The sequence below is a fragment of the Bos grunniens genome, chromosome X (genome assembly GCF_055505025.1).
Source record: "Bos grunniens cultivar Pamir isolate PY7600 chromosome X, Bosgru_T2T1.0, whole genome shotgun sequence".
Lineage (NCBI taxonomy): Eukaryota > Metazoa > Chordata > Mammalia > Artiodactyla > Bovidae > Bos > Bos grunniens.
Genome location: NC_141194.1, coordinates 32,345,395 through 32,372,402, shown reverse-complemented (window position 1 = coordinate 32,372,402; position 27,008 = coordinate 32,345,395). Strand labels below are relative to the sequence as shown.

The following is a 27,008-nucleotide window of genomic DNA, read 5'->3' as shown; positions in this document are numbered from 1 at the left end:
TAAAATTTTTTCAAGTAACCAGAAGGAAGTCAGGAAAAACATTGAAACAGAACCAGAGAAAAAATCAACAGTAATGAATTGGCAGACTTAAGCCATAATATATTTATAATTGCCTCAAGTGTATCTCGGAGAAGGCAATGACACCCCACTCCAGTACTCTTGCCTGGAGAATCCCAGGGATGGGGGAGCCTGGTGGGCTGCCGTCTCTGGGGTCGCACAGAGTTGGACACGACTGAAGCGACTTAGCAGCAGCAGCAGCAAGTGTATCTAGTCAAAGTAAGATAAAAATAATTATAATAAAGATATAATATAGGGTGGATAAAGAAAAGATGATCCACCAATATCGTATCTAAATGAAGTCACTTAACCTATATTGATAAAGGCAGGCTGAAGTAAAAGGATAGAAAATGATAAACTTGTATACATCAATTAAAAGAAAACATGAGTGGCTAAATTAAGCTTAGATATAGTAGACTGCAGAACAAAGAAAATTATAAAATACAGACATAAGTTTTACATATTGACAAAAGTGTCAGTACACTAAGAAGCAATATCAATTCTAAATGTATTTATACCCAGCAACAGAGCTGCAAAATATGTGAAATAAAAAAATGATAGAATTGAAAAAAATAATAGACACAGTCACAGTTGGAGACTTCAAACTCCACTTTCAATAACTGATCAACTAGACAGAAAATCATCAAGGATAGAAAAGAACTTAACACCATTAACCAACAAGATGTCTTAAGTATTTATACAACACTTATCATTAGGAAAATATACCATCTTTTTAAGTGCCCATGAGACAGACACCAAGGTGTAGACACTATCTTGGGCCATAAAACAAACATTCACATTTAAAAAAAAAAAAAAAGTGAAATCATATACAGTGTTCTCTAATCAAACTAAATATAGTTATCAAAAAGATAATAGGAAAAAATCTCTAAACATTTTGAAACTAATAAGACAGTTTATAATCCATCATTCAGAAAGGGGAGTTGCAAGAAAAGTTTTCAAACATGAGTTGAATGAAAATGATAATTTTAAATTCATTGTAAACTTTTGTAGTTCAGCTAAAGCTGTGCTGTAGGGGAAGTTTATAGCATTAAATGAATAAATTAGAAAAGAAAAGTCTCAAACTATTAATCTAAACTCCTACATCAAGAAACTGGAAAAAAGAACAGCATTGTAAACTCAAAGCAAGTAGAAGGAAAGAAATACAGAAGTATAAAACAAAATAAAAACAAAAAGAGGAAATCAATGAAACAAAAAATCATTCAAAATGAATAAATCAATAAAACTGACAAACATCTAGAAAGACTAAGAATAAAAACACAAATTACTAATATCAAGAATATCACTAAAAATCCTGAAAACATCAATAGGATGAAGACGGAATACTGTGAAAACCTCTACGCACATAAATTTGACAATTTAGGTGAAATATATTCACTCCTAAAACCGTCTTAACAAATAAGAATAGAATGGGAGGAATCATTCAATCAATAAATTGAATATTTATTATGTAGTGTTGCTGATCAAAATTGTTTGGTAATTGTGGAACGATAGAACAGAGGATGGAAAAAATGTCCATATAAGTATGGCCAACTTATTTTTGACAAAATTGCCAAAGCAATTCAGTGGAATATAGTATGGTCTTTCCAACAAATAGTGCTGTAGCAACTAGATCTCTATGGGCTAGAGGAAAAAAAAAAAGAAGAACAAAATTTTGAATTAAAACTCATAGTTTATTAACTACTTCAAAGTGAATCAAACTTAAATCAAATTTAAGTAAAAAATGTAAAACTGTAAAACTTAAAGAGTAAAGCACAGGAGAAAGTATTTGGGACATAGAGCTTGTTGAAGAGCTTCATGGCATAAAAAGCATGATTTATGAAATTTAAAAAAATAGATAAATTAGAATCTATCAAAATATAAAACAAATTTTCTCTGTGAAAGACTCTATTATGAAGATAAAAATACAAATTCCAGACATGAAAAAATATGTACAAACCACATATCTGAATTAAAAAAAAAAACCTAGCCAGAGTATATAAAGAAATCTGAAAACTGAATTTTAAAGGCAGGAATAGAGACAGCAGATGTAGAGAAAAGACATATGGACACGGGATGGGTGAAGCGGAGGGGGGACAATTGGAGAGTAACATTGACTATACTTGTTGTTGTTCAACCACTAAGTCATGTCTGACTGTCTTGTGACCTCATGGACTGTAGACTGCCAGGCTCCTCTGTCCATGGGATTTCCTAGTCAAGAATACTTGAGAGAGTTGGCATGTGCTTCTCCAGGGGATCTTCCCGTCCCAGGGATTGAACGAACCCATGTCTCCTACATTGGCAGATTCTTTACCTTTGAGCCGCCACGGAAGCCCATATATACAATATCATGTGTAAAACAGATAGCTAGTGGGAAGCTGTTCTATAGCACAGAGAGCTCAGCTCAGTGCTCTGTGATGACCCCGAGGAGTGGGATCAGAGGAAGGGAGGAATGCTTAAGAGACAGAGGATATTTGTATACATATAGCTGATTCGGCTGTTGTACAGCAGAAACTAACACAAAATTGTAAAGCAATTGTACTAATTTAAAAAAAAAAATGAAAAACAGGAAAAACAATCCAGTTCTTTTTTTTAATGGGCAAAAGGAATGAAGCAACCTTTTTACTGAAGACAACATATATAGATGATAAATAAGCACATGAATAACTCTACATGTTCAACATCACTAAGCATTAGGGAAATGAATATTAAGACCTCAGTGAGATATCACTACACACTTATCAGAAGAGCTAAATATATATATTTATTCAATGACAGCACCAAATCCCTACAGAATGCAGAGAAGTTGGATCTCTCGTACATACTAATGAGAATGCAAAGTAGTACAGCTACTTTGAAAAATACTTTGGAAGTTTAATATATATGTATATATGTGTGTGTGCATGTTTGCATGTATGTGTGTATGTATAATCAAATTCTCTGTGATATAACAGTTGCTCTCTTGGGCTTTAACCCCAAGAAATGATGTGTTCACAGAAAACTATCTGTATATTATTGTTCATAGCAACTTTGTTTCTAATAGCCGAAGACTGGAAACAACTACAATGTTCTATATTACGTGAATATTTAAACAAAATGTATATATGAATACCATAGACAACTACTACAGTACATGAATTGTGAAATTCCAGATGTTCAAGCTGGATTCAGAAAAGGCAGAGTAACCAGAGATCAAGTTGCCAATATCCACTGGATCATCAAAAAAGCAAGAGTTCCAGAAAAACATCTACTTCTGCTTTATTGACTACGCCAAAGCCTTTGACTGTGTGGATAATAACAAACTGTGGAAAATTCTTCAAGAGATGGGAATACCAGACCACCTGATCTGCCTCCTGAGAAATCTGTATGCAGGTCAGGAAGCAACAGTTAGAACTGGACATGGAACAACAGACTGGTTCAAATTGGGAAAGGAGTACGTCAAGGCTGTATATTGTCACACTGCTTATTTAACTTACATGCAGAGTACATCATGCAAAATGATGGGCTGGATGAAGCACAAGCTGGAATCAAGATTGCCAGGAGAAATCAATAACCTCTGATATGCAGATGATACCACCCTTATGGCAGAAAGCAAAGAAAAACTAAAGAGCCTCTTGACAAAAGTGAAAGAGGAGAGTGAAAAAGTTAGCCTAAAACTCAACATTCAGAAAACTAAGATCATGGCATCCGTCCCATCACTTCATGGCTAATGGGGAAACAATGGAAACAGTGACAGACTTTATGTTTGGGGGCTCCAATATCACTGCAGATGGTGACTGCAATCATGAAATTAAAAGACAAACTTGCTCCTTGCGAGAAAAGCTATGACCAACCTAGACTGCATATTAAAAAGCAGAGACATTACTTTGCCAACAAAGCTGCATCTAGTCAAGGCTATGGTTTTTCCAGTAGTCATGTATGGATGTGAGAGTTGGTCTTTAAAGAAAGCTGAGCACTGAAGAATTGATGCTTTTGAATTGTGTTGTTGGAGAAGACTCTTGAGAGTCCCTTGGACTGTGAGGAGATCCAACCAGTCCATCCTAAAGGAAATCAGTGATGAATATTCATTGGAAGGACTGATGCTGAAACTGAAACTCCAATACTTTGGCCACCTGATGCAAAGAGCTGACTCATTAGAAAAGACCCTGATGTTGGAAAAAATTGAAGGCAGGAGAAGGGGATGACAGAGGATGAAATGGTTGGATGATATCACCTACTCAATGGACATGAGTTTGAGCAAGCTCTGGGAGCTGGTGATAGACAGGGAAACCTGGTGTGCTGCAGTCCATGGGATCACAAAGAGTCAGACACGACTGAGTGGCCATTTCCTTCTCCAGGAGATCTTCCCCACCAAGGGATCGAACTCGGATCTCCTGCATTGTAGACAGACACTTTACTGTCTGAGCCACCAGCGAAGTCTTAACTGAATTACTCAGCAATTTAAAAAGTAATTAACTATTGATTAATATAAATTGAATGGATCTAGAGCATTATGCTGAGTGGGGAAAAAGACCAACCTCATATAGTTACATAATCTATGATTAACTTGCATGTGGAAATAATAAAATTTGAGAGTTGAAAAACAATTTAATGGTTATAATTGGTTAGTAAATTTGTGTAGAGTGTGTGGTTGTGCCTACCAATGCATAGTGAGTAGATTTTCGTGATGATGGGAGATTTTGTATCTGGGTTGCAGTGATAATTACACAAATTCACTCACATGATGAAATAGATTAGAACTATATATATACCTTTTACTACTTTGTACCAGTGTTCATTTCTTGGTTTTGAAACTGTACTATATTTAAGAAGTAACTTTTGGGGAAACTAGGTAATGGGTAGAGGGAACTTCTCTGAATTATCCTTGTAACTTCTTGTGAATTTATAATCATTTCAGTGCTAATGGTATATAGTCCTTTTTCTATATTGCTGAATTCTGTTGGCTAAATTTTGTTGAGAATTAATGCTTCTGTATTCATAGGGCATATAGGTCTATGGTGGTGCTGGTTTAATTGCCAAGTCATGTCCAACTCTTGGAATCCCATGGACTGTAACCTGCCACCTCCTCTGTCCATGGGATTCTCCAGGCGAGAATACTGGAATGGGTTGCCATTTCCTTCTCCAGAGGATCTTCCCGACCTAGGAATCAAACCTGGGTCTCCTGCCTTGCAGGCGTATTCTTTATCGACTGAGCTATGAGGGAAGCCCTATACCTGTTTTTTTTATTCCCCTGTTTTTTTCTAGTTTTAAATGTCAGGGTAATACTGGCCTAATAAAGTCAGTTGGGAAATAATCCTTCCTCTTCTATTTTTTTGAAGAGAGTCTTTAAAATCAGTGTTAAATCTTTAAATGTTTGGTAGATTTCTCCAATAAAATCGTCCAGGCCTGGAGATTACTTTTCCTAAAGCTTTTAAATTATATGTTTGATTTTTTATTGTCCACAGGACTATTTAATAGTTGTCTGTTTCATCTTGGTCAAGTTTGTATAGCTACTGGTTTTCAAAGAATTGTTCCATTTCTTTTAAATTGTGGAATTTATGAACATAAACCTATTGTTAGTTTTCTCTAAGTATCCTTTTAATGACACTGAGGTCTGTAGTGATATCACCTGTTCCATTCCTACGATTGATGATCTATGTCTTTTCTCATGTTCGTCACTATTGCCAACATTTATAGATTTGTTTCTTTTTTTTCAAAGAATCATCTTTTAGTTGCTTGATTATCTCTGTGGTTTTCAGTGTCATTTATTTGATCCTTATCTTTATTATTCCTTTCTTTTTTTTTTTTTTTAATTTGTGTAACTCTTTAGAAGCCAGAAGTTAGAAGAGAGGTGGCTATGGCAATAAAAGGGTAGCATGAGAGTTTCTTGTGATGGAACTGTTTTGTATCTTAAAACTGCAGTGATGGTCACACAAAGTGCACATGTGATAAAATATCCTTGAACAGTCTGCATGGCAAGAAGGAAGGAAGCAAGGAGGAAGGGATGTGCATGCAAAATTATTGAAATCTAAATAAAATGGTCTTACTGTCAGTTTCCTGTTTGTGATATTGTACTGTAGGTCCCCAGTTGTTATCACTGGGGGAAAGTGGGTGAAGAGTAGGCAGATATGATTTCCTAAGACTTCATGTCAATCTACAGTCATTTAAATAGAAAGTTATAAAATAATGTAGGTCAATTAGAGATGGTCTCAGTCCTCAAAAGGTGAGATAATTTATCACTAGTAGCTCTACACTTGGACACGGAGGCCTGGCGTGCTACTATTCACAGGGTCGCAAAGAGTCGGACATGACTGAGCAACTGAACTGACTGAGAAGCTTATTGCTTCTTCCTCTCTTTTTTGCGAGTAGATGTAGTAATCTTCCCTGATGTACTGAAATTTCCTCTTAACAAGCCTTCATACTTCTAGAGTTACCCTGCACCCCGTTTTAATCCCAGACATTCTGATTTATATATTTGACATACAGTTTTACCATGTAACTCAATACCTTTCAGTGACTTCCCCATGTTCCTGACATAAACTCCAGGACTTTTAACATGGCTGATAATGAGGCCCACATGATCTAAACCCTGCTTATCTTGACACCCTCATCCTATTCATTGTGTTTTACTCTCCCTATCATTCACTCCAATTATCATGTGTTTTTTTTTTCCAGTTTTTGAATGGATTCCTGCCTTATTCCCTTTTGCCTATAGTACTTTGTATCTTTATTCTAACTACCACATATCCTTTAGTTACATATTTAGTATTTTTTAAGAGCAGTCCTTCAATCATATGCCTCTAAAAATATTCTGTTTATGCTTATACTCATCACATTCCTTTTTGAATCACACATTTGATTGTGTTCAATATCTGTTTTCCACAAAACCACAAGCTTTGTGAAGGCAATACTATTCCAAACACCCAGACAGTGTCAGGCATAAAGTAAATGATTAAGAAAAGTTTGAATGAATGATTGAAATCAATAATTTGATGTCAGGTGGTAATATAAGTGTTATTTTTAAAAAGTAAAACAGAGTTAAGGAAATACAGAAGGATTAAAGTAAATGTTAATTCAGACAGAAAAGTCCAGAAAGGGCTTTCTGTGGAGGTGACACTTGGACAGAGATCTGGATGAAAAGGAGTGAGCCTTGTAATATCTATGGAAGGATGCTCCTGGTAGGAAGAATCAGCTAATGACAACATCCCAGATGGGAATGATCTCGGAATGTTTGCAGGGAAGTAAAACCACTGTGATTAGAGAAAATTAATTCAAGGTATATGAAGTACCATGAGAGAAGAGAAGAGAAAGTCAGTTTTGTTCATGTATAATAAGAGCTTTTGTTCTAAGGGTGGCAAGAAGCAATGGGAGAGATGAGACTGTGATACGATCTGCTGCTGGGTGGTGCATTTGTGTGTGTACGTATGTATGTTTTCAACATCCTCATATATTTTGGCTTATCTAGACTGGGGAGGAGAACAGTGTTAGATTCAAATTCTGAAGATAAGGTTTCTGCTTTTCCTTGATCCACTGTAACTTCACTGAGGTAATGATTTTTAAAAGTTCAGTGATCTGGCTAACTTTTCTACCAAGTCAGTACTTTTAATAGATAATGTTCTGGGGATGTGTTTGATGGTATTCAGTCTATTGTCACATAGATTCAATTGACTTCTCTTCAGCCGTCTTCCCCTCAAAATACTCATTGAGTTTGACATGATATCCTTTGCTATGAAATGAGGATAACTTAAAAAATCAGATAAAGAATCTGCCTGAGATCCAGGAGACCCGGGTTTGATCCCTGGGTTGGGAAGATCCTCTGGAGAAGGGAACAGCTGCCTACTCCAGTATTCTTACCTGGAGAATTCCATGGACCGAGGAGCCTGACGGGCTACAGTTGCAAAGGGTCCAGCACTACTGAGCGACTAACACTTCACTTATAAAATCAAGTTCTTTAATCTTTAATCATTATTTCACAAAGGAAATATCTCCCAAGGTTCTCTAAAACATGGAATTACATGGCAACAAGCTAATATTGATTAATACCTTAGATTTTATGCAGCTGTTAATTGTATACCAGACTAATTATTTGTTTTACTGGTTTATATGCTCACAATAAATTAAAAAATTTGTGCATGTTGAATAAGGCAGAATTATTCTGTTACTCAGATTATTCAATCATAACATAACAGCAGGTGGTGGGGAAAAAGTTACCTTCTTAGGATTATCAGGATTATTACATGTAGTTGATAGTTATTTAGAACATGCATTCTTTATTATGATGTTCTGTAGGTTAAAGTTTAAGGAAGTGATACCATGTTACTTCATATTTTTAATTAAATTGGAATGATCTCAAGTCTGATAAAAAAGAGGTTTTTAATAGTTATTGTGGTATATTAATATTTAATTAAATGTGCATGTTTAAAATGTACAACTTAATATGTTGTTTTTTTATCAGTCTGTCTATATATCTACCTCCATGAAACCATCACCACAATCAGATAATGGTCATGTACATCACCTCACAAGCTTATTCATGACTTTTTATAGCACTTCTTCCCTGACCCTCACCTTTAGTCTCCCTGTGCAACCACTAAAATGTTTATTGTCACTACAGATTGATTTGCACTTTCTAGAGTTTTGCGTCAACGAAATCACACAGCACATACTCTTTTTGTTTGATTTCTTTCAATGAGTATGCTTCTTTTGCACTTCATTCATGGTGGTGCATATATCAATAGACCAATCCTTTCCATGGCAAAGTTGTATTCTGCTGTATAGACATACCAGAGTTTGTTTATCCATTCACAGAATGATGAATATGGAGGTTTTTCCAGTTGGGGCTATTACAAATATAGCTGCTATGAATATTCATGTATAGTTATTTTCTTAAGTGGTCATATGCTTTTCATTTTCTCTGAGTGGTAACGGTGGCTCTTAAAGTATGTATATATTTGCCTTTTTTAGCAAATTGCCAAATTGGTTTTCAAAATGGTTTTTACCATTTTACATTTCCATTGCTAGTGAATGAGAGGCCCAGTTCCTGTGCTAAGAAACTTTGTAAATCCTTTGTATATATTTCACAGTTTATTTGTCATAATAGCTTTATTATTCCATTAATAATACATAACAGTCATTAAAAGTTTTAAAATGTGAGGCCTTCTACTAAGTGTTTCACAGTCATTCTGATTTAATCTTCCCAGCAAGAATACAAAAGACCAATTATTATTCCTATTTCATGGAAGAGTAAATTGAAGATAACTTGCCCTATAACACATCAACACTAAATCATGCATATGTGATTTGAACCCAGGTTGTCAGATATTGGAGATAATGATATAAACCAGTATGCTGTATTCTCCTATCCTCTAGGCCAGGGGTTCTGGCATGGACCCCTTTGACACCTGGGAAAGTGTGAAGCCCTAACATCTTTTATGTATATACATTTAGAATCTTATTTTTATTGAAGTATAGTTTATGTAAAATGTGCTAATTTCTGCTGTACAGCAGAGTGGTTCAGTTACATACACACACAAAAATGTGTATATATTCTATTTCATATTCTTTGTCATTATGGTTTCCTGTGCTATACAAGGGACCTTGTTGACCCATCCTATATATAGTAGTTTGCTTCTGCTAATCCCAAATTCCCAATCCATCTCTCCCTCACACCCCTCCCCCTTGGCCACTGCAAGTCTGTTCTCTATGCCTCACAGTCTGTTTCTGTTTCATAGATAGGTTAATTTGCATCATATTTTAGATTCCACATGTAAGTGATATCATACAGTATTTGTCATTATCTTTCTATTACTCCACTTAGTATGATAATCACCAGGTTCATCCATGTTGCTGGAAATGGCATTATCTCACTCTTTTTTATGACTGAGTAGTATTCCATTGTGTAGATATGTGTGTATGTATATGTGTGTGTGTAACACCACACCACACATCTTCTTTATCCATTCACCTGTCTATGGACATTTAGGTTATTTCCATTGCTTTGGCTATTGTGAATAGTGCTTCTATGAACATAGGGGCACATGTGTATTTTCAAATTATATTTTTGTCTGGATATATGCCCAGGAGTGGAATTGCTGGATCATATTAAAGCCTTAACATCTTAAACACTTGATAGTTTAGTGTATCTAAATTATATTTAAATACACAAGCTATTTAGGAGTGTAACAGAAATCAGTTGTACTGATATCAAGTTTTTAAATATTTTAAAAGTTGTGATATAATAATATACATACTTCCTATTAACACATTAAGTAACACAATAGAGTGGTGGAATTAATGATTACCATAATTTCAAAGTAATGAATGTAAAAGAATACTAGGGGATATATGCAGCATCTATTGCAGTGATGTGAAAATTCTGTGACTTTTATTCCAGAAAAAAGCACATATGCTGCTTATGCTACTGTGGTTTGTAGCATACACACACAAATGAAAACAATGCTAGAGGCTGATGAAAATATAGATGTAATACATCTCTCATCCAAGTTAATAGATGCCTGAATTCTATCTGTGGAACCTCAGACCTCTTGCCCTCACCCATGAACTCTATGAAAATAAGATTCATATCTGTTTTCACTGTCACCACGTGACCTGTGCATACTCCAGTGCGTTGTGCAAAGCAAGTTCTGCTGGATGAGTGGAGAATGGCATCATATTTTCCAGATACTGCATTAGCGTTAGGATTTAGCAATGGACAAAACCAACATAATCTCCAGTCTCAAGAACGAATATTCCATCAGGAAATGCAAAGTTAAATAAAGTTGTGTGACCTAGGCCAAGTTATTTAACTTTTCAGAGCCTCAGTTTCCTCGTGGATAAAATGCATGTAATAATAATCGCCCTCGTAGGTTCCATATGAGGAATGAAGAAGTATTAATATGGTAGTAAGAGATAGATATACACAGATATATATGTTGCATATGTGAGAACAGCACCCACCCCCTTCTGCTATATAAGTATTTGCCATTATTATGATGAAGACAAAGGAAGTACAAGGTACTATGAAACTGCATAGCAGGGGAATATAATTTTATCTAGGGGAAGAAAAATGCCAACAGCAAATTATGTTTCAAGCTGATACTTGAATATTGGATAGAAGGTAGGGAATCAAAAGTGAGAGATGGCTTATGGAAAGGTGAAATAGAAAATGCAATTATCTCAGAGACAGTAAGAGGCACAGTCTTATAAAGGGTCAGAAAGAAGTTCATTGTGGCTGGAACAGAGTGTGAAGGGAAGAAGGAGAGCCAAGAGTGGAAGCTGGAGACATACACACACCTAAGATAGCTGAGCACAAAAGTCTGTTTTTGTTTTTGTTTTGTAAATTAAGAGTAATTTGATAAACTACCATTTTCAAAACTGCTACATGGGATGATATTAGAGGAACTTTGTTGGGTTCCAATGGACTCAGTTTCTCTTTGAGATTTTTTTACCCCTGGCATTTATAAATTGAGCATAATAAACTCTAAATTACTTATTATGTATGTCTTAATATATAAGGATTATTTGTGTTTGTTACATTAAAATTAAAATGGAAGTAGTATAGCTAAATGTATACACACACACTTAGGGAAACAGTATTTCAGAACAGTGACATTGGCATAGCTCACACATGATCATGAGTTATTGCTTATAGTTTCATAATAGAAACCCAACAAGCTATTTACATTTCATAGGGGTGAGGGATACCCTTACTAAACTGAATTTTGAGTAGTGGTTGAAAGGAAACGTAAGATTTTATCACTTCTCCCTTTTAAAGAATTTTTCTTATGAAAACATTTCAATTTCTCTGTTTCATCATTTCAGATTATAAATATTAACCCTACAAGAGAGAGATGTACTTAGAGATTTTGGATGAAATTAATATTGTAGAGATGATGGCAGTGGTAATTTAAAAAAAAATATATTGATTCACAAATGGTATTTTGAAAAATAGAAAATGCATTTTTTCTAAAATGATATTTATGTGGTAAATAAGTTGCTTGAGAGAATCAGCTAATCTCTTGTAAAGAAAGCACTTCTCTTAAGTCAAAATTTTCAAGTATAAAATTTCTCCACTCTTAGGAGAAATACACAGAATACCAGACTTTAAATTTCTCCAACGTGCAAAATAAATATTTTCTTGAAAAATAATCCCTCTTCTTGGAAAAATTTCCATAGATTTACAAGAGACAATTTCCATTTGAGAGAGTGTATGCTATGTTATATTAAAGCAGAGATGTGGAACTGAGCACACAACATCACTATTTCAAAAGTACAAGCAGAAGAGAGAGTTTTTTATCCTTTAAAGGCTGTGAAGAGAAGTGAAAATTAGCCAAAATTTCTGTGTGAATAATATGATGTGTGACAAAGGAACTCTACTCTTGGTATAGTTAGGAAAATAATTTAATCCAGAGGCTTTGCATCCATAGTGAGGATAGAGTAGATACTGAAAGAGATTTGCAGATCCCCTGCTTTTTAGGCAGGAAGAACGCTCGTTAAATGCAGAACGCTGCTCTGGCTCGTGTGTTTGCTCCGAGGTGTAGGTTTTGTTCGACTGACGTATCAGATAGTCAGAGTGGTTACCACACCGACGTTGTAGCAGCTGCATAATAAATGACTGAGAGAATCATGTTAGGCATGCCCACCTAACCTAACTTGAATCATGCGAAAGGGGAGCTGTTGGAATTCAAATAGACTTTCTGGTTCCCAGCAGTCGGCAGTAATAGAATGCTTTCAGGAAGATGACAGAATCAGGAGAAAGATGCTGTTTTGCACTATCTTGATTTGTTACAGCAGCCAACTTATTGGCATGATGGAGTGACAGGAAAAACAGCTGGCATGGAAGGTAGGATTATTAAAGCTATTACATCATTATGAATACAATTAGAAGCTGACCATGACAAAGCATATGTTTGAACAAGCAGCTGTTGGTAGCTGGGGTTTGTTGCCGAGCTCTTCAAACTCTGCAAACAGTGTTGCTTTTACCGAATGGATTTTAAAATTTCCTTGTGCTGCGTTAGATTTTGGGGGGGATGTGCTTGACTCCAACCTCGGGGAAACACTTCTGGGATAGAAATCAGTGTTAGAAGATGTTAGAATAAAGTATTTTTCAAGAGTCTAGGTTTCTCCAGGTAGATGATGACGAGGTGGTGGGGTGGGGGGGATCTTTGGGGAAATCTACCCCAGCTCAGTTACATGCTATTTAGTTACAAGGACTGATTGATTTATTGGCATATTCAGACATTGAGAAAAATGAGAATGTATAGAATGTTTGGATAGGTTGAAAATTGTTACACTTGGTTTCTGTTTTATAAGGAGTTTGGCTGTCAGTCTTTTCTCCTCATTCATTTCTAGCTTTTGACATTTATTCAGTCATTCTGCATTATATGAAGAAAATACATCAATATCTCCTGCAGGGTTTTTCAACAACTCTAGCATCTGTTTCAGCTATTGAACTGTATTCACGTTTTGCCAAGTTGATGTCGACCCAGCTGGTCTATCATTTCTCGCTTGATTACTGCTCTTAATTTCTCTGTATCAGCTTGTTTCGGATAGGGCTTTGAAAACTGCTAATGAAAAATGACAGAAAATTATAAATTCTTGAATATTGGAGCACTTATTTATTTAATAACTTTGGAACCTTAATGAGTTTTGTCTTACATTCTTTCTTGCCTGCGTACAATTTTTAGAAGCCTTTTGCTGTTTTGCAATATTTCTTTCCCCTACAGTCAGTGGATTATACTTACAAGTACTTTTAAACCAATGGAGCGTGAGCCTGGGCTGTATTAGGCTCCAAAAATAAAGTTTTGAGGAAAAGAGGGACAATTTTAGCTTTTTGTAGAAACTCTCCATCGTTTCCATATTCTGTCTTCATACGCTGTCTTGGGGATCTGTCAGTGACTATATATTGGACCAAACATATTGAAATAATTTTTATCACCACTAGGGTAACAAGAAAATAAAACATTCAAAGCTGTTTATAAGAAGTAATTGCTTAAAACAGATGTCAAATAATACAGAAATTTATTTCCCTAAGTATGAAAAGCGTGATTGTTAACTATCTATATGATAGAGAATCTTTGATCTCTCTGCCCAGTTTCCCCTGTAACCTGACTAGCTAAATGATTGATCCAAGTTAATACACTATCATGTATGAACACCTAACATGACTTTTCAGTGTACACAGTATTGCTCATACATTTGCTATACCTTTTCTGTAGTAATTATAATATCTCAGTCAATCTGGTCAAGGAACACTACTGGCTGTTATGTAACTTTTCCCCCTGAACGTTAGTCCATGTTTTTCAATTACGTATTCCTCTTAGAAAGAGTGACTTAAAAACAACATGTATTTAAATATCAGTGAATAATTAGGAACTGATGAGCTAATTATACTACTTGGATTCATCCAAATTAATTACTAACTTACGTTTTGAAAAATAGGGATTTGGAAAAGTACTTTTTAACCTTGAAGCATACATGACTGTGTTGAATATGTAATTCATAATTCATATGTATAGCAGGAAAGAAAATAGTTTCCTAGATGTATAGTTTTAGCTGGAAATATTTTTTAAATTAATGTGGTTCAGGCAATCTCATTATCTCCTGTTAATACTTTTGAGTACTCTACGTGTTTGGCACGGTCTGTTACAGTACTTGTTTGATCTTTGAGAACTCAGACTAACAAAATTTGGCATCACAGTGATAGAGGGTTATCTGTTGGTTGGTTGACAAAAATCAGCTGTATCTAAACTCTTGTTTAGAACTCGGTTCTCTTCTGTCCATCGTATTACTCAACTTTTGATAACCATGTTTAGTGACAGTTCAAGTCTGGAAAAACTCTTTTAAATTACATCTTTAGTGGGACTCTCCTTTTGTGAATTGTCTTTTGTGAGAAGAATGTGAGCTTCCTGTTAGCTTCACCCTGCTGTTACCATAGTTACTTTTAAAAGAAGGTTTTTCTTTCAATGAAGATAGTGTAGTTTAAATAAGCCACAGGACTTCCCAGACCTTGTTTGTTTGTCGTTCAGGCAGCTTCGTTTGTGATTAGGAAGTGCTCTGTATTTGATTCCACTGATGAATGAAGAGGACAGACACTAGGTGGCACCAGCTGTTGATTATTAATGAAATCTTAGAGGCTTTGGGCTGCACACCTGAAGAGCAGGCATCCCTTTATTTTTGAACGTATTTATGAGTTGGAAATTATTGCTGATCTTGCTGACCCTGGAACAAGATTGGCATGGACACTGATAACATATGAAGTCTCCAAATCTCAGTTGCTTAATTCTGTATTTCCTGAAGTGATTTAGGGGGAATAAAAGAAAAATAAATGCATAAAAATCAAAATAGTATGTGAAAGAGAGGTGAGACAAATGAAATGCACTATGAATATTTAAATATTTTTAAAGTATGAAATTTATGCATAAATCTCTGTGGGTATTCCCCAATCTTCTACAAACCTGGATTTTTTTAAAAGACATTTATATTACAAAAGCAAAGATAGCAACTATTTGTTTCTTTTAGGTAAAAATCTTATTGGGCAACATTATTTTTTAATCAAAATTGTTCCTCTGTTATCCTTTAATGATAATGTTCTCTAGTGAAAATACCTACTTATGACGGAGTGGCCTGCCTTCAGATGTACTGCTCCTTGTTTAGAAAGATGAGCAGTGGGAGACACTATCAGTTAAGAGATGTGCTTTGAAGTAGTTTTCCTGAGAAGCTTGCCCCTTTCTTTTATTCTCCAATTCTCATGTCTTCTATATTTTAAGAACAACAACAAAAAAAGACACAAATAAGCCATGTAAATGAGTGTGTACTCACAGACACACACATACTTCTGAAAAAAAATCAAACTGTTTAAAAAGAGAGCCATGACAGTATTTTAACTTTGTCCTGGAATTAACAAACTAAAATGGAAAAGGACAAAATTTGGGGGGATTAAATAACTATCTCTATTGGAATTATTTTGTTTTGTTTTTAGAAAAATTAAGCAATATTTTTCCCTCACTGGGAAAAGCTGAGAATTCTTGAGGAAGATGGTTTAGAATGAAGGGTAAGGTAATGCAGGCTGTAATTCTCCAGAGTTCTAAGAAACAGTATTGGGGTGTGGCTAATTATTTTGATTATAGAGTTTTTTGAAGGTTTTTATGATATAGTCAAAATGGACATATATTTGCCATTTGACATGTCTGGTAGATTAATTACCTTGATAAACTCCTCTGTCTTGTTCTATAAATTAATGAATCATTGTAAACCAAGAAGGAAGGCTCTCACAGGGCTATTACATAGTTCTGTCCAATTGGATCTATTGGACTTGGAACTAATCTCTCATAGCGTGACCTGTAATTCTGACTTTGATATTTGCCCTGTGAAATATTAATATCAAAAACAAGAAGGAAGATCAAAATAGTTTGCCCAACTAAGAAAATAAATGAATTATTAGGTACCAAAGGATTAGGATCACCTAGAAAATTTGATGACACAAGAAAGATAATATTTTAGGAGAAATAACATCTTGCACTAAAGTTCTAAAATCGTTCCAACAAGTACAATATGTTAAAGAGTTAAAGCTTAGCAGTTATTCATTGAAAAAGACAATGATTTTGTTGGCCTTATTTCAGTATCAGTCACAGTCTCATATGACATCAAAACAAAAGAAAACAAAGTAATGTTGTTAGAAATGTACCCTTCCTGGAAGGAATGAAAAAAGGAGAGAATGAATTTTAGAAGGAACTTTTTCAGAGGCATACCATGGTCTAAGAGAAAGTTTAACAACTGAGAAAGTGTTCAGTGGAAAAAAAAATGTGTCTGGATGATTGGTGAAGGGTGTTAGAAGCTACAACAGTTGAGGGCTCTTGAAGGTTCTAGAAAAAGGAAAAAATGAATGCTTGAAGGAAAAAACAATTTTAAAAAGTTAGACCAATTTCAAATGTCAGATGAGCTACAGTGTGGAAGAGGGATTAGACTCATTTCTACCTCTCTTGTAGTGAGGAAAAAAAATTCTTTAAATAGTTGTTTAAGCAAAGAATTGACTACTTTGTGAGATACTGTGCTCCTTGTTTCTGAAGTGTTCATTGCTGGGAGTGGAATTCCTATGTTAAAGAGAATGTGAAGAAGACATCTGAGATCATTTCTGATTTTAAGAATCTTTGAGTCTAGTCACTACATAAATAACATTCCCCTTTTCAGATATTTCTTTGAGTGTCTCCATGCCAGAGTCAGCTAATTATGATCCACATGCCATTGTAATTTCTGTTTAGCCATCTAACAGTGGTTTCTATATTTCTTATTTTTAAAAAAGATGAATAATATTTTGTAATATAAAAATTATAAAATTTTGATATAAGTGTCTATTAATAAAGTTTAATTGGCAGGCAGCACCTCTATTTACAGATTGTTCCGTCTGTCTTCATGCTAACTCAGCAATTAAGTAATGATGGAGAGACCATTTGGGCCACAAAGCCAAAAAGATTAATTATCGGGCCCTTCCTAATAATAAAATGTTTGCTGAATTCATCTCTAGTCTGTAAGGGGACTTTGCTTTTTTGCTCATTGAGTCACATGGCTAGAACAAGCTAACCAACCATTAAATATCAGCCAAAGACCATAAACAGAAGTTGTGATCACCCATTATATGTAAGCATTACAAACTTTGCAAAGTGGTTCAGATACACAGCTTAGGAGTTAATGAGGGGGCCATTTTGGCAGTTAATCTGTTAAGAGATGTTACTTGCTGAGGAATGTTTGTTTATGATGTCTATAAGAAAATTTGAGATCTCCGAAATCAGTGACTTACCTATAATATCTGCTTGAAGTGAAGTCACTCAGTCGTGTCTGACTCTGTGACCGCATGGACTGTAGCATCCTATGCTCCTCCGTCCATGAGATTTTCCAGGCAAGAGTACTGGAGTGGGTTGCCATTTCCTTCTCCAGAGGATCTTCCTGACCCATGGATTGAACGCAGGTCTCCCACACTGTAGGCAGATGCTATACCATCTGAGCCACCAGGGAAGTCCTAAGCCTATTGATCTGGCTGATTTTACCTAATTGCTTAGATTAAGTTACTTTTAGTGTTACTGTTCAAATATTGTGTGATTTCAGTAGACTTACAGAAAGCACACAAGTTAGTGGAAAACCAGTAAAGTCACTTCCTGCCGCCACCTTGTTTGTTTTCCTGGGTCTATAAACTTTCTAAGGGGCTTTTGCATTTACAGCGATCTGGAGAGGTGCACACCTTTTTAAATAGGTGAGTGTATTCTTGATCAAATATGGTTTAGAGAATGAAAGAAAATAAAAATCCGAATATATACACCACATTATGAAACAACAATTGAAACTGTTAGTAAATGGTTGATATGACATGCTAGAGTTAAAAATTAGCAATGAATTATTTGTGAGCTATTTCCCTGAACATATTGATACAAGGCAATTTTTCTATCCAAATCATGTGAGAAGCTGTAATTAAATGCTAAGCATAAATTTAAGAGATTCTGGGTTTACCATCATAAGTGACAATCTCTATAATTCCATGCTTGTAAAACTAAAATCCCTGCCTTTTTTCTAGGGAAGGATGCCATTGCTGCTCACTGGTAGCACTGGCAATTCCTATAAAACCCATAGGATTCTTATTTTATTTCCATGAGGATGTTACTGAGCAGCTATCTTATGATGCCTGTCTCTATGGTAACAGATACAAGGCTTAAGGGTTTGAAGGAAATTCTTCCTATTGGTTTAGAAATAGGGAGCAATGAGGGAGACTCACTGAGGAAGAGGATAAAGCTGAGGGAAGGTCAAGAGGCAATTCTGAGGAATCATCATGAGGGAACTGTTTGGTATGTGAAAACAATTTCATGTCCTCTTAATGTGTCTCAGAATGAAATAAAAACCAACATGTAAGTTTTTTTTTTTTAATCTTAAAAAAGTATTTTTTTCAAGCATCCAGTCAATTTTATGCTATTGCAGTCACACAGACCTTTCCCTTAGTTGGCTTACTTTTCACTATGCAGAAAAAGATTGCTTCTTGCCTGAAGTTGATAAGAGGAGGGCTCTACCTTTGGCAATTTAGTTTTTGTTATTGCTATCAAAGATCTTGATCTTTTAAAGGACTTTTTTTTTTTTTTTCACAATTCCAAGTGTAAGAGTATTGAGCTCTACTTGGCATTCCTCATAATCGCTGAGCTTCTCAGGGAATAATGAAAGTACACTTTCTTTCCAAGACATTCCCTTTAATTCTATTTCTATTAAAGATCAGTAATAAGTATAACAAGCATACTGCTTTTCTGAAAATTGAGCGTTATTTAGAATGTGATGAGTAGGATTTTGTGTTTTTACTTGTTTTACTTTGTCTCTTATTAAAATAATAAGATCAAACAGATGCTGGGGGCTGGTGCACTGGTATGACCCAGAGGGATGGTATAGGGAGGGAGGTGGGAGAGGGGTTCAGGATGGGGAACATGTGTACACCCGTGGCAGATTCATGTCAATGTATGGCAAAACCAATACAATATTGTAAAGTAATTAGCCTCCAATTAAAATAAATTTATATTAAAAAATAAAGAAAGAAAACCTCAAATGTCTAAAAATACTTGATTTTTCTATTTGGTTCACTTATCATTTACTTTAAGCTTAGAAAATAACCCACCACATTTAAATTATTTTAAAAAGAAGATAAATGTTGTTTTCTTTTCTCTTTGATTTAAAGTATATATTCAAGATATCACATAGCAAAAATTATTTAAAGTATTTGTGCAATTGGTGTGTCCTTTAGGAAAATATAAGTCCCAAAGGGGAGAGGTGGCTATTCTATTATGAAGCACTTACTTGTAGTTTCAGCATTAACACAGGTGTTGATCTTTCATTTATCCTGATGTCTTCATATATTATTATGTTGGGGTCAAAAAAAAAAAAACACAGTAAAATAATGGCAAGTAAGCAAAAATTTATAACTTGATGAAGCAAAATTAAGATTTTAGGGGGTTGAAGATATATTGCAAATGATATAAGATCCAATTAAATATTTGTTTATTATTCACTGGTAATAATGCTTAAAGCTTTAAATGATTTAAGTCTTTTTATGCTTTGTTTTCTGACCTCAAAAAATTTATGGATTCTCTGTGCAGATTTAACTTTCCAGAAATTTAATCCACTCTGTGTAGATATTAATAAAAGATAAGACAGTGTTTTCAGGTCTTGTTCATACCATCTTTAAATTAAATGAAAAAAATAGAGTTAGCTATAATGTTGCAGTACCTTCTTTGATAATTTTGGAAAATAATTTTTTGGAAGAAAACTGTAATCCATTCTGAACTATAAACAGCACTTGCAATATAAACTAAGGTTTCTGACTACAGCAAGGGTACTTTAAATATTAAACATATACACTGCTTTTGAAAACCTGACTTCAATTTCAAAGTATGACATTCCCTGTATACGTCTAACATGACTGGCCTTCCTAAAACTTATTTTGTTTGGCTTTGAGCTTACACAGTCCAAAGCATGATGCAGGGCATAAGCAAATGGGTGAGAAGATGGTGTAAACAAAAGTATTAGGGGAAGTAAAAGATAAGAGATACACTTCTGGACAAAGATTTACACAGGAAGCAGGGGGATAGCTGAACTGGAAGATTAGATAGGGCATAGAAATTAATCCCTCTTCACATATACTTAAGGATAAATGGTGTTAATCATGATTTCCAAAGAAATATTGTCATTACCTGTCAATCCAAAGACGAATAAAAAGAATGTAGAAGAACAGGTAGGGAAAATACATTTATTGGCATCAATCTGCTCTGCTATTACCATTATCAGAACTGATTTCAACGCTCTCAGGATAAAGCATGACAAGGACCATCATATTCTTATTTTGCTAGCACAGATCTCCGTTTTACATATTATCAGTGGAATTATGCATGAGTTAGTTAGTTCAGTCACTCAGTCGTGTCCAACTCTTTGCGACCCCATGAATCTCAGCACGCCAGGCCTCCCTGTCCATCACCAACTCCCAGAGTTCACCCAGACTCACGTCCATCGAGTCAGTGATGCCATCCAGCCATCTCATCCTCTGTCGTCCCCTTCTCCTCCTGCCCCCAATCCCTCCCAGCATCAGAGTCTCTTCCAATGAGTCAACTCTTCGCGTGAGGTGGCCAAAGTATTGGGGTTCAGCTTCAGCATCATTCCTTCCAAAAAACACCCAGGACTGATCTCCTTCAGAATGGACTGGTTGGATCTCCTTGCAGTCCAAGGGACTCTCAAGAGTCTTCTCCAACACCACAGTTCAAAAGCATCAATTCTTTGGCACTCAGCTTTCTTCACAGTCCAATTCGCACATCCATACATGACTACTGGAAAAACCAAAGCCTTGACTAGATGGACCTTTGTTGGCAAAGTAACGTCTCTGCTTTTCAATATGCTATCTAGGTTGGTCATAACTTTTCTTTCAAGGAGTAAGTGTCTTTTAATTTCATGGCTGCAATTGCTATCTGCAGTGATTTTGGAGCCCGAAAAATAAAGTCTGACGCTGTTTCCACTGTATCCCCATGAACATTTAACTGGATTATGGAAACTGATGCTAATGTTAACCTAAAATTTTATGGGTTTTAGACAAGTTGTGGGACTTATCTGTGTTCTATGATAAGTGTAAAAAGGAGGAGATTGAGTAAAAGCCTGTCCATTATGGAAATGTTAATAATGCTAATGTAGTGAGTAGGAATCATAGGTTCATCTTTCTTTGGCTGCTGACCTCTTCACAGGTGGGCTCTGGTGGCCATGGTAGTTCTAAGAGCCAGAGCCCATTTCTCCATTAGGTCATCCAAATGAGGATCGAAGCCCACCAACTGAAGTGCTCTTTTTCACTCATCCAGCAAATATTTGTTGATAAATTCCAACTGTCCGGCTCTGTGCTAGATGACTAATATATGATCCCTGAGGAATTGAGAGCCGAATTTCCTTTGGGCGAATGAGGACAGGAAGATACCTACAGTGACAGCTTACCAAAGGACAGCAGCAGCTGTGACTCCAGATAGAAAAACCAGCTAGGGAATGGGCTAAAAGCTTCCGGGGTTCCTAGTTTGAGTGATCTGGAGGAACTGGCAAGTCTATTAACGAGCAAAATGATAGCTGAGGGGGAAAAGTACAAATGCACTGCAAAAATGGTTAGTAATTCAAAGTAAAAGGGAAAATAACTTACTTGAAGTTTAGCTTGAAATAAGGAGGAGTCTGCCTCCAAGGCATTGCTCATTTTCATTGAAATCAAACTTAGAAAGAAGACGTTTAGACTGTAGTCCGTTGCAGACAATGAGATTGAACATTTTAATCCTACATGAGTGTGACCATGAAAACTATGTTTCAGGAGGATTTAGGGGACAACACTTCTCTCTCTTGGTAGTCTATGAACCTTTATCTCTGAAAACTCTTTCCTATGCTATCTTTAGAGAAATTGTGATATTGTTTTATGTCAGTGTGTATGTCTTTAATTAGAAGCTATCTGAAAATGCTTCACCTATATTAAAATTAATCGCAGAATTAGATTACACAAGAGATTACACAAGAGGGCTAAAAGGATGACATTTATGTATGATAGGCCTATCGCCACATAGACCCATAATATGTGCAAATTGCGTTAGATCAGTATGAAGGTTTCATCCAACTTCAAAAGCATCCAGCATTAATTGGTCTTCAGCTTCACTCCTGACTCCTAGGAACTTAAAATACCTAGATTTACTTTTAATATGAAAGAAAAGATGAGTAGGATATTTTCTGAATAATTGAAGTTGTCTAGAAAGTCTCTTTCTTCCTCTCTCCCCCTCCTCCTCCCACCCCCTCCTCCCCTTTCTTTCCCACCTCCTTATTCCCCCTCCCACCACTCTATTCTCTCATCCTTCAGCTGTCACCTCTCCCTTTTCTTGTTTCCCTTCCTCCCCTTGATACATATATTGAGGTGTATGTTTGCATACAGGCATGTCTGTATATCTCTATTCTGTCTCTACCTCTGACCCTCTGAAGTAATTTATATATATAGATTAAAGGAAGGAAAGTTATGACCAACCTAGATAGCATATTAAAAAGCTGACATTACTTTGCCAACAAAGGTCCGTCTAGTCAAGGCTGTTTTTTCCGGGGGTCATGTATGGATGTGCGAAATGGACTGTGAAGAAAGCTGAGTGCCGAAGAATTGATGCTTTTGAAGTGTGGTGTTGGAGAAGACTCTTGAGAGTCCCTTGACCTGCAAGGAGATCCAACCAGTGCATTCTGAAGGAGATCAGCCCTGGGATTTCTTTGGAAGGAATGATGCTAAAGCTGAAACTCCAGTACTTTGGCCACCTCATGCGAAGAGTTGACTCATTGGAAAAGACTCTGATGCTGGGAGGGATTGGGGGCAGGAGGAGAAGGGGAAGACAGAGGATGAGATGGCTGGATGGCATCACTGACTCGATGGACGTGAGTCTGAGTGAACTCCGGGAGTTGGTGATGGACAGGGAGGCCTGGCCTGCTGTGGTTCATATGGTCACAGAGTCAGACACGACTGAGGAACTGAACTGAACTGAAAGGCACATTCATTATTAGGGTAATTTTCCTTTCTAGATAAAAGCAGTTCTGTCTGGCTTGGTTTTCAAAAGTTCTTTATTGAAATGTAAGTGCACAAGTCAGTAAGTGTACAACTTAATGAATTTTCAGAGTTAATACCTCCCAGTGATTATTGAAAAGAAGAAAAGAGTAACACACTATCCTGGAGCCCAAATTTACCCCTTCTGAATCAGTACTCCCTCAAAGATATGTACCATACTGACCTCTAATGCACCATAGATTGGAAGAGGCCATTTCTGAAATATATTTAGTTGTGATTGTATACTAGGTATTTCTTTGTGTCTTTTTTTCTCAACATTAATTTTATGTGTCTGTACCACACTATGCATGTGTGCAAGATTGCTTCAACGTGTCCACCTCTGCATGACCCCATGGACTGCCCACCAGGCTCCTCTGTCCATGGGATTTCCCAGGCAAGACTACTGAAGTGGGTTGCCATTGCCTTCTCCAGGGGGGTCTTCCCAAACTAGTGATCGAACCCATGGCATCTCCTGCATCTTCTGCATCACAGGTGGATCCTTTACTGCTGAGCCACCTGGGAAGCCCAATCACATATTTTTATGTAATCCATTAGTTGTATTGCTTTCAGTTGGAGCTTAATCATTTTCAGTGTTGTATAGTATGCCATTGTGTGAATATCTCACAATTAACTTACCTCATCTGCTTTAAATAAGTATGTGGATTGATTCTGTTTGTTGGCTCTAAAGACAATGTTACTCTGGATATTCTTGTATATTTTATACATGTATATGCTTCTCTGTTAAGTGAATACCAAAAAGTGGGATTTCTGGGTCACAGAATAACCAAGTACTACCTTTAGCTAAGAAATTCAAGTTTATTTTTTTTAAAGTAGGTAAGATATGCAGATGATACCACCCTTATGGCAGAAAGTGAAGAGGAACTAAAAAGCCTCTTGATGAAAGTGAAAGAGGAGAGTGAAAAAGTTGGCTTAAAGCTCAACATTCAGAAAACGAAGATCATGGCATCTGGTCCCATCACTTCATGGGAAATAGATGGGGAAACAGTGGAAACAGTGTCAGACTTTATTTTGGGGGGCTCCAAAATCACTGCAGATGGCAACTGCAGCCATGAAATTAAAAAACGCTTACTCCTTGGAAGGAAAGTTATGACCAACCTAGATAGCATATTGAAAAGCAGAGACATTACTTTGCCAACAAAGGTTCGTCTAGTCAAGGCTATGATTTTTCCAGTAGTCATGTATAGATGAGAGAGTTGGACTGTGAAGAAGGCTGAGTGCTGAAGAACTGATGCTTTTGAACCGTGGTGTTGGAGAAGACTCTTGAGAGTCCCTTGGGCTGCAAGGAGATCCAACCAGTCCATTCTAGAGGAGATCAGCCCTGGGTGTTCTTTGGAAGGAATGACGCTGAAGCTGAAACTCCAGTACTTTGGCCACCTCAAGCGAAGAGTTGACTCATTGGAAAAAAACTCTGATGCTGGGAGGCATTGGGAGCAGGAGGAGAAGGGGACGACAGAGGATGAGATGGCTGGATGGCATCACAGACTTGATGGACGTGAGTTTGAGTGAACTCTGGGAGATGGTGATGGACAGGGAGGCCTGGCGTGCTGCGATTCATGGGATCGCAAAGAGTCGGACACGACTGAGCGACTGAACTGAACTGAACTGAAACAACCAACCTTCAGTTCAGTTCAGTCGCTCAGCCGTGTCCGACTCTTTGCGACCCCATGGATTGCAGCACACCAGGCCTCCCTGTCCATCACCAACTCCTGGAATTTACTCAAACTCATGGCCTTTGAGTTGGTGATGCCATCCAACCATCTCATCCTCTGTCATCCCCTTCTTCTCCTGCCTTCAATCTTTCCCAGCATCAGGGTCTTTTCAGTGAGTCAGCTCTTTGCATCAGGTGGCCAAAGTATTGGAGTTTCAGCTTCAGCATCAGTCCTTACCAATGAATATTCAGGACTGTAAAGAACAACCTTAGTTAATCATTATTAGTATATGAAAATTCTGGATATTGTCGCCAATGCTTAATATTGTCAGTGTTTAATTTTAGCCATCTGGCTGTTGTTCTGTAGTACCTTACTGTGGTTTTTATTTCCATTTTTTCTAATGAGTTGGAATCCTTTTTATATGTTTTTTGGTCATGTGGATGTTAGCTTTTGTAAGGAGCCTGTTCTAATCTCATACTTATTTTTTCTTTTTTATTGATTTGTATTTCTTTGTTTCTGGAAATGACCATTTTTACATGTTCATTATATGTATTAACATTTCAGGATATATATTTTATACAAGCCTAGAATTTGAAGGCCAGAGACCCGTAAAGAATATATCGTCCAGTCTCTTATTAATAGCTTAATGTGAAACTGAGACCTATAGAGATAGTTATTTGCTCAAACCCTCTTCTAGTTAGTAGAAAGATCAGAAATAAAACCAGAAATAGTCTCTGAATCCTGACAGTAATGACCTTCCCTATTAAAACATGGAGAGTCTTTAGTCCTTTCTAATATGGTAACTGAGACTCTGTCTGTCTGGGAAGGCCAAGCAATGGAATGCATGACATAGTTATTGTTAATAGCAAATACAGTGTGATATATGATTAATCTCATTGATTCTCTGGACAAAAATATCCTCAACTAATCAACTGTTTTATAGCATGATGATACAAAATTTCAACGTGTATTTTTCTTTTGGTCTTAGCTTTATTGTTTTTTCTTTTCCATAGCTTTATTGTTGCATTCAACTTTTCATATTTATTCCATTACTCCTATCTTCTCATTCAACATTTGGTTCAAATTCAAGATAATCCTTTTTTTTCTATAGCAGATTAGTAAGAATGTTAACTTGTTACTATTGTCATGAAATAGAGCAAATTTAGGTTACCAGACATCCTTGCTAATAGAATAACGATGCCTACTATATATTGATTTTTTTTTTTTTACATTCTAGATGCAATATTAGGTAAATTTCCTGGATTATTTTAGCTCGTTATTTTGAACAACCTCCCAAATGTTTTATTATCTCTGCTTTACTGATCTAGAACCTGAGCCTCAGTGAATTTAACCTACTTGTAAGACAGCTAGAAATTGAACCAGATTTATTAGATTTCATACATCACACTTTTTCATGATCCCACACTACCCGCTGGGAAGAAAACAGATTTAACACTAGAGATTTAGGTCAGTACCCAATTTTAATGCTTCTGCCATAGGTCTTAGGGATGTTTCTCTGTCCTAATCTCATTAAACCATTTCACTCCCATGTCCTTTTTCACAGTGGTAATCAGAGAAGTGCTTTTTTGGCATTGACTTTGTCACTTTATTTACTAAACTGAACTCTTGATGATGAAGCTCTTACCTGCATACTGACAAGTGACTTTGTATCCAGGGAATAAGATTGTAGTAGAATGGTCTTTTAA

General features: G+C 36.2%; 1 protein-coding gene across 18 annotated transcripts in view; it reads left to right on the top strand.

Moving 5' to 3' along the window:
- DMD (dystrophin) overlaps positions 1–27,008 on the top strand; it is a 2,667,987-nt gene that overhangs the window by 288,357 nt on the left and 2,352,622 nt on the right. Inside the window, exon 1 of one of the 18 annotated variants that reach the window (XM_086387497.1) lies at positions 12,746–12,874. The exons of 16 other annotated variants lie outside the window; for them this stretch is intronic. In XM_086387497.1, the coding sequence (XP_086243623.1) occupies positions 12,868–12,874 (7 nt within the window). In that variant the 5' untranslated portion in view covers positions 12,746–12,867. Of the gene's footprint in view, positions 1–12,745; positions 12,875–27,008 lie in introns of those variants that run through there. One more of the 18 variants, XM_086387506.1, reaches the window with a different exon arrangement.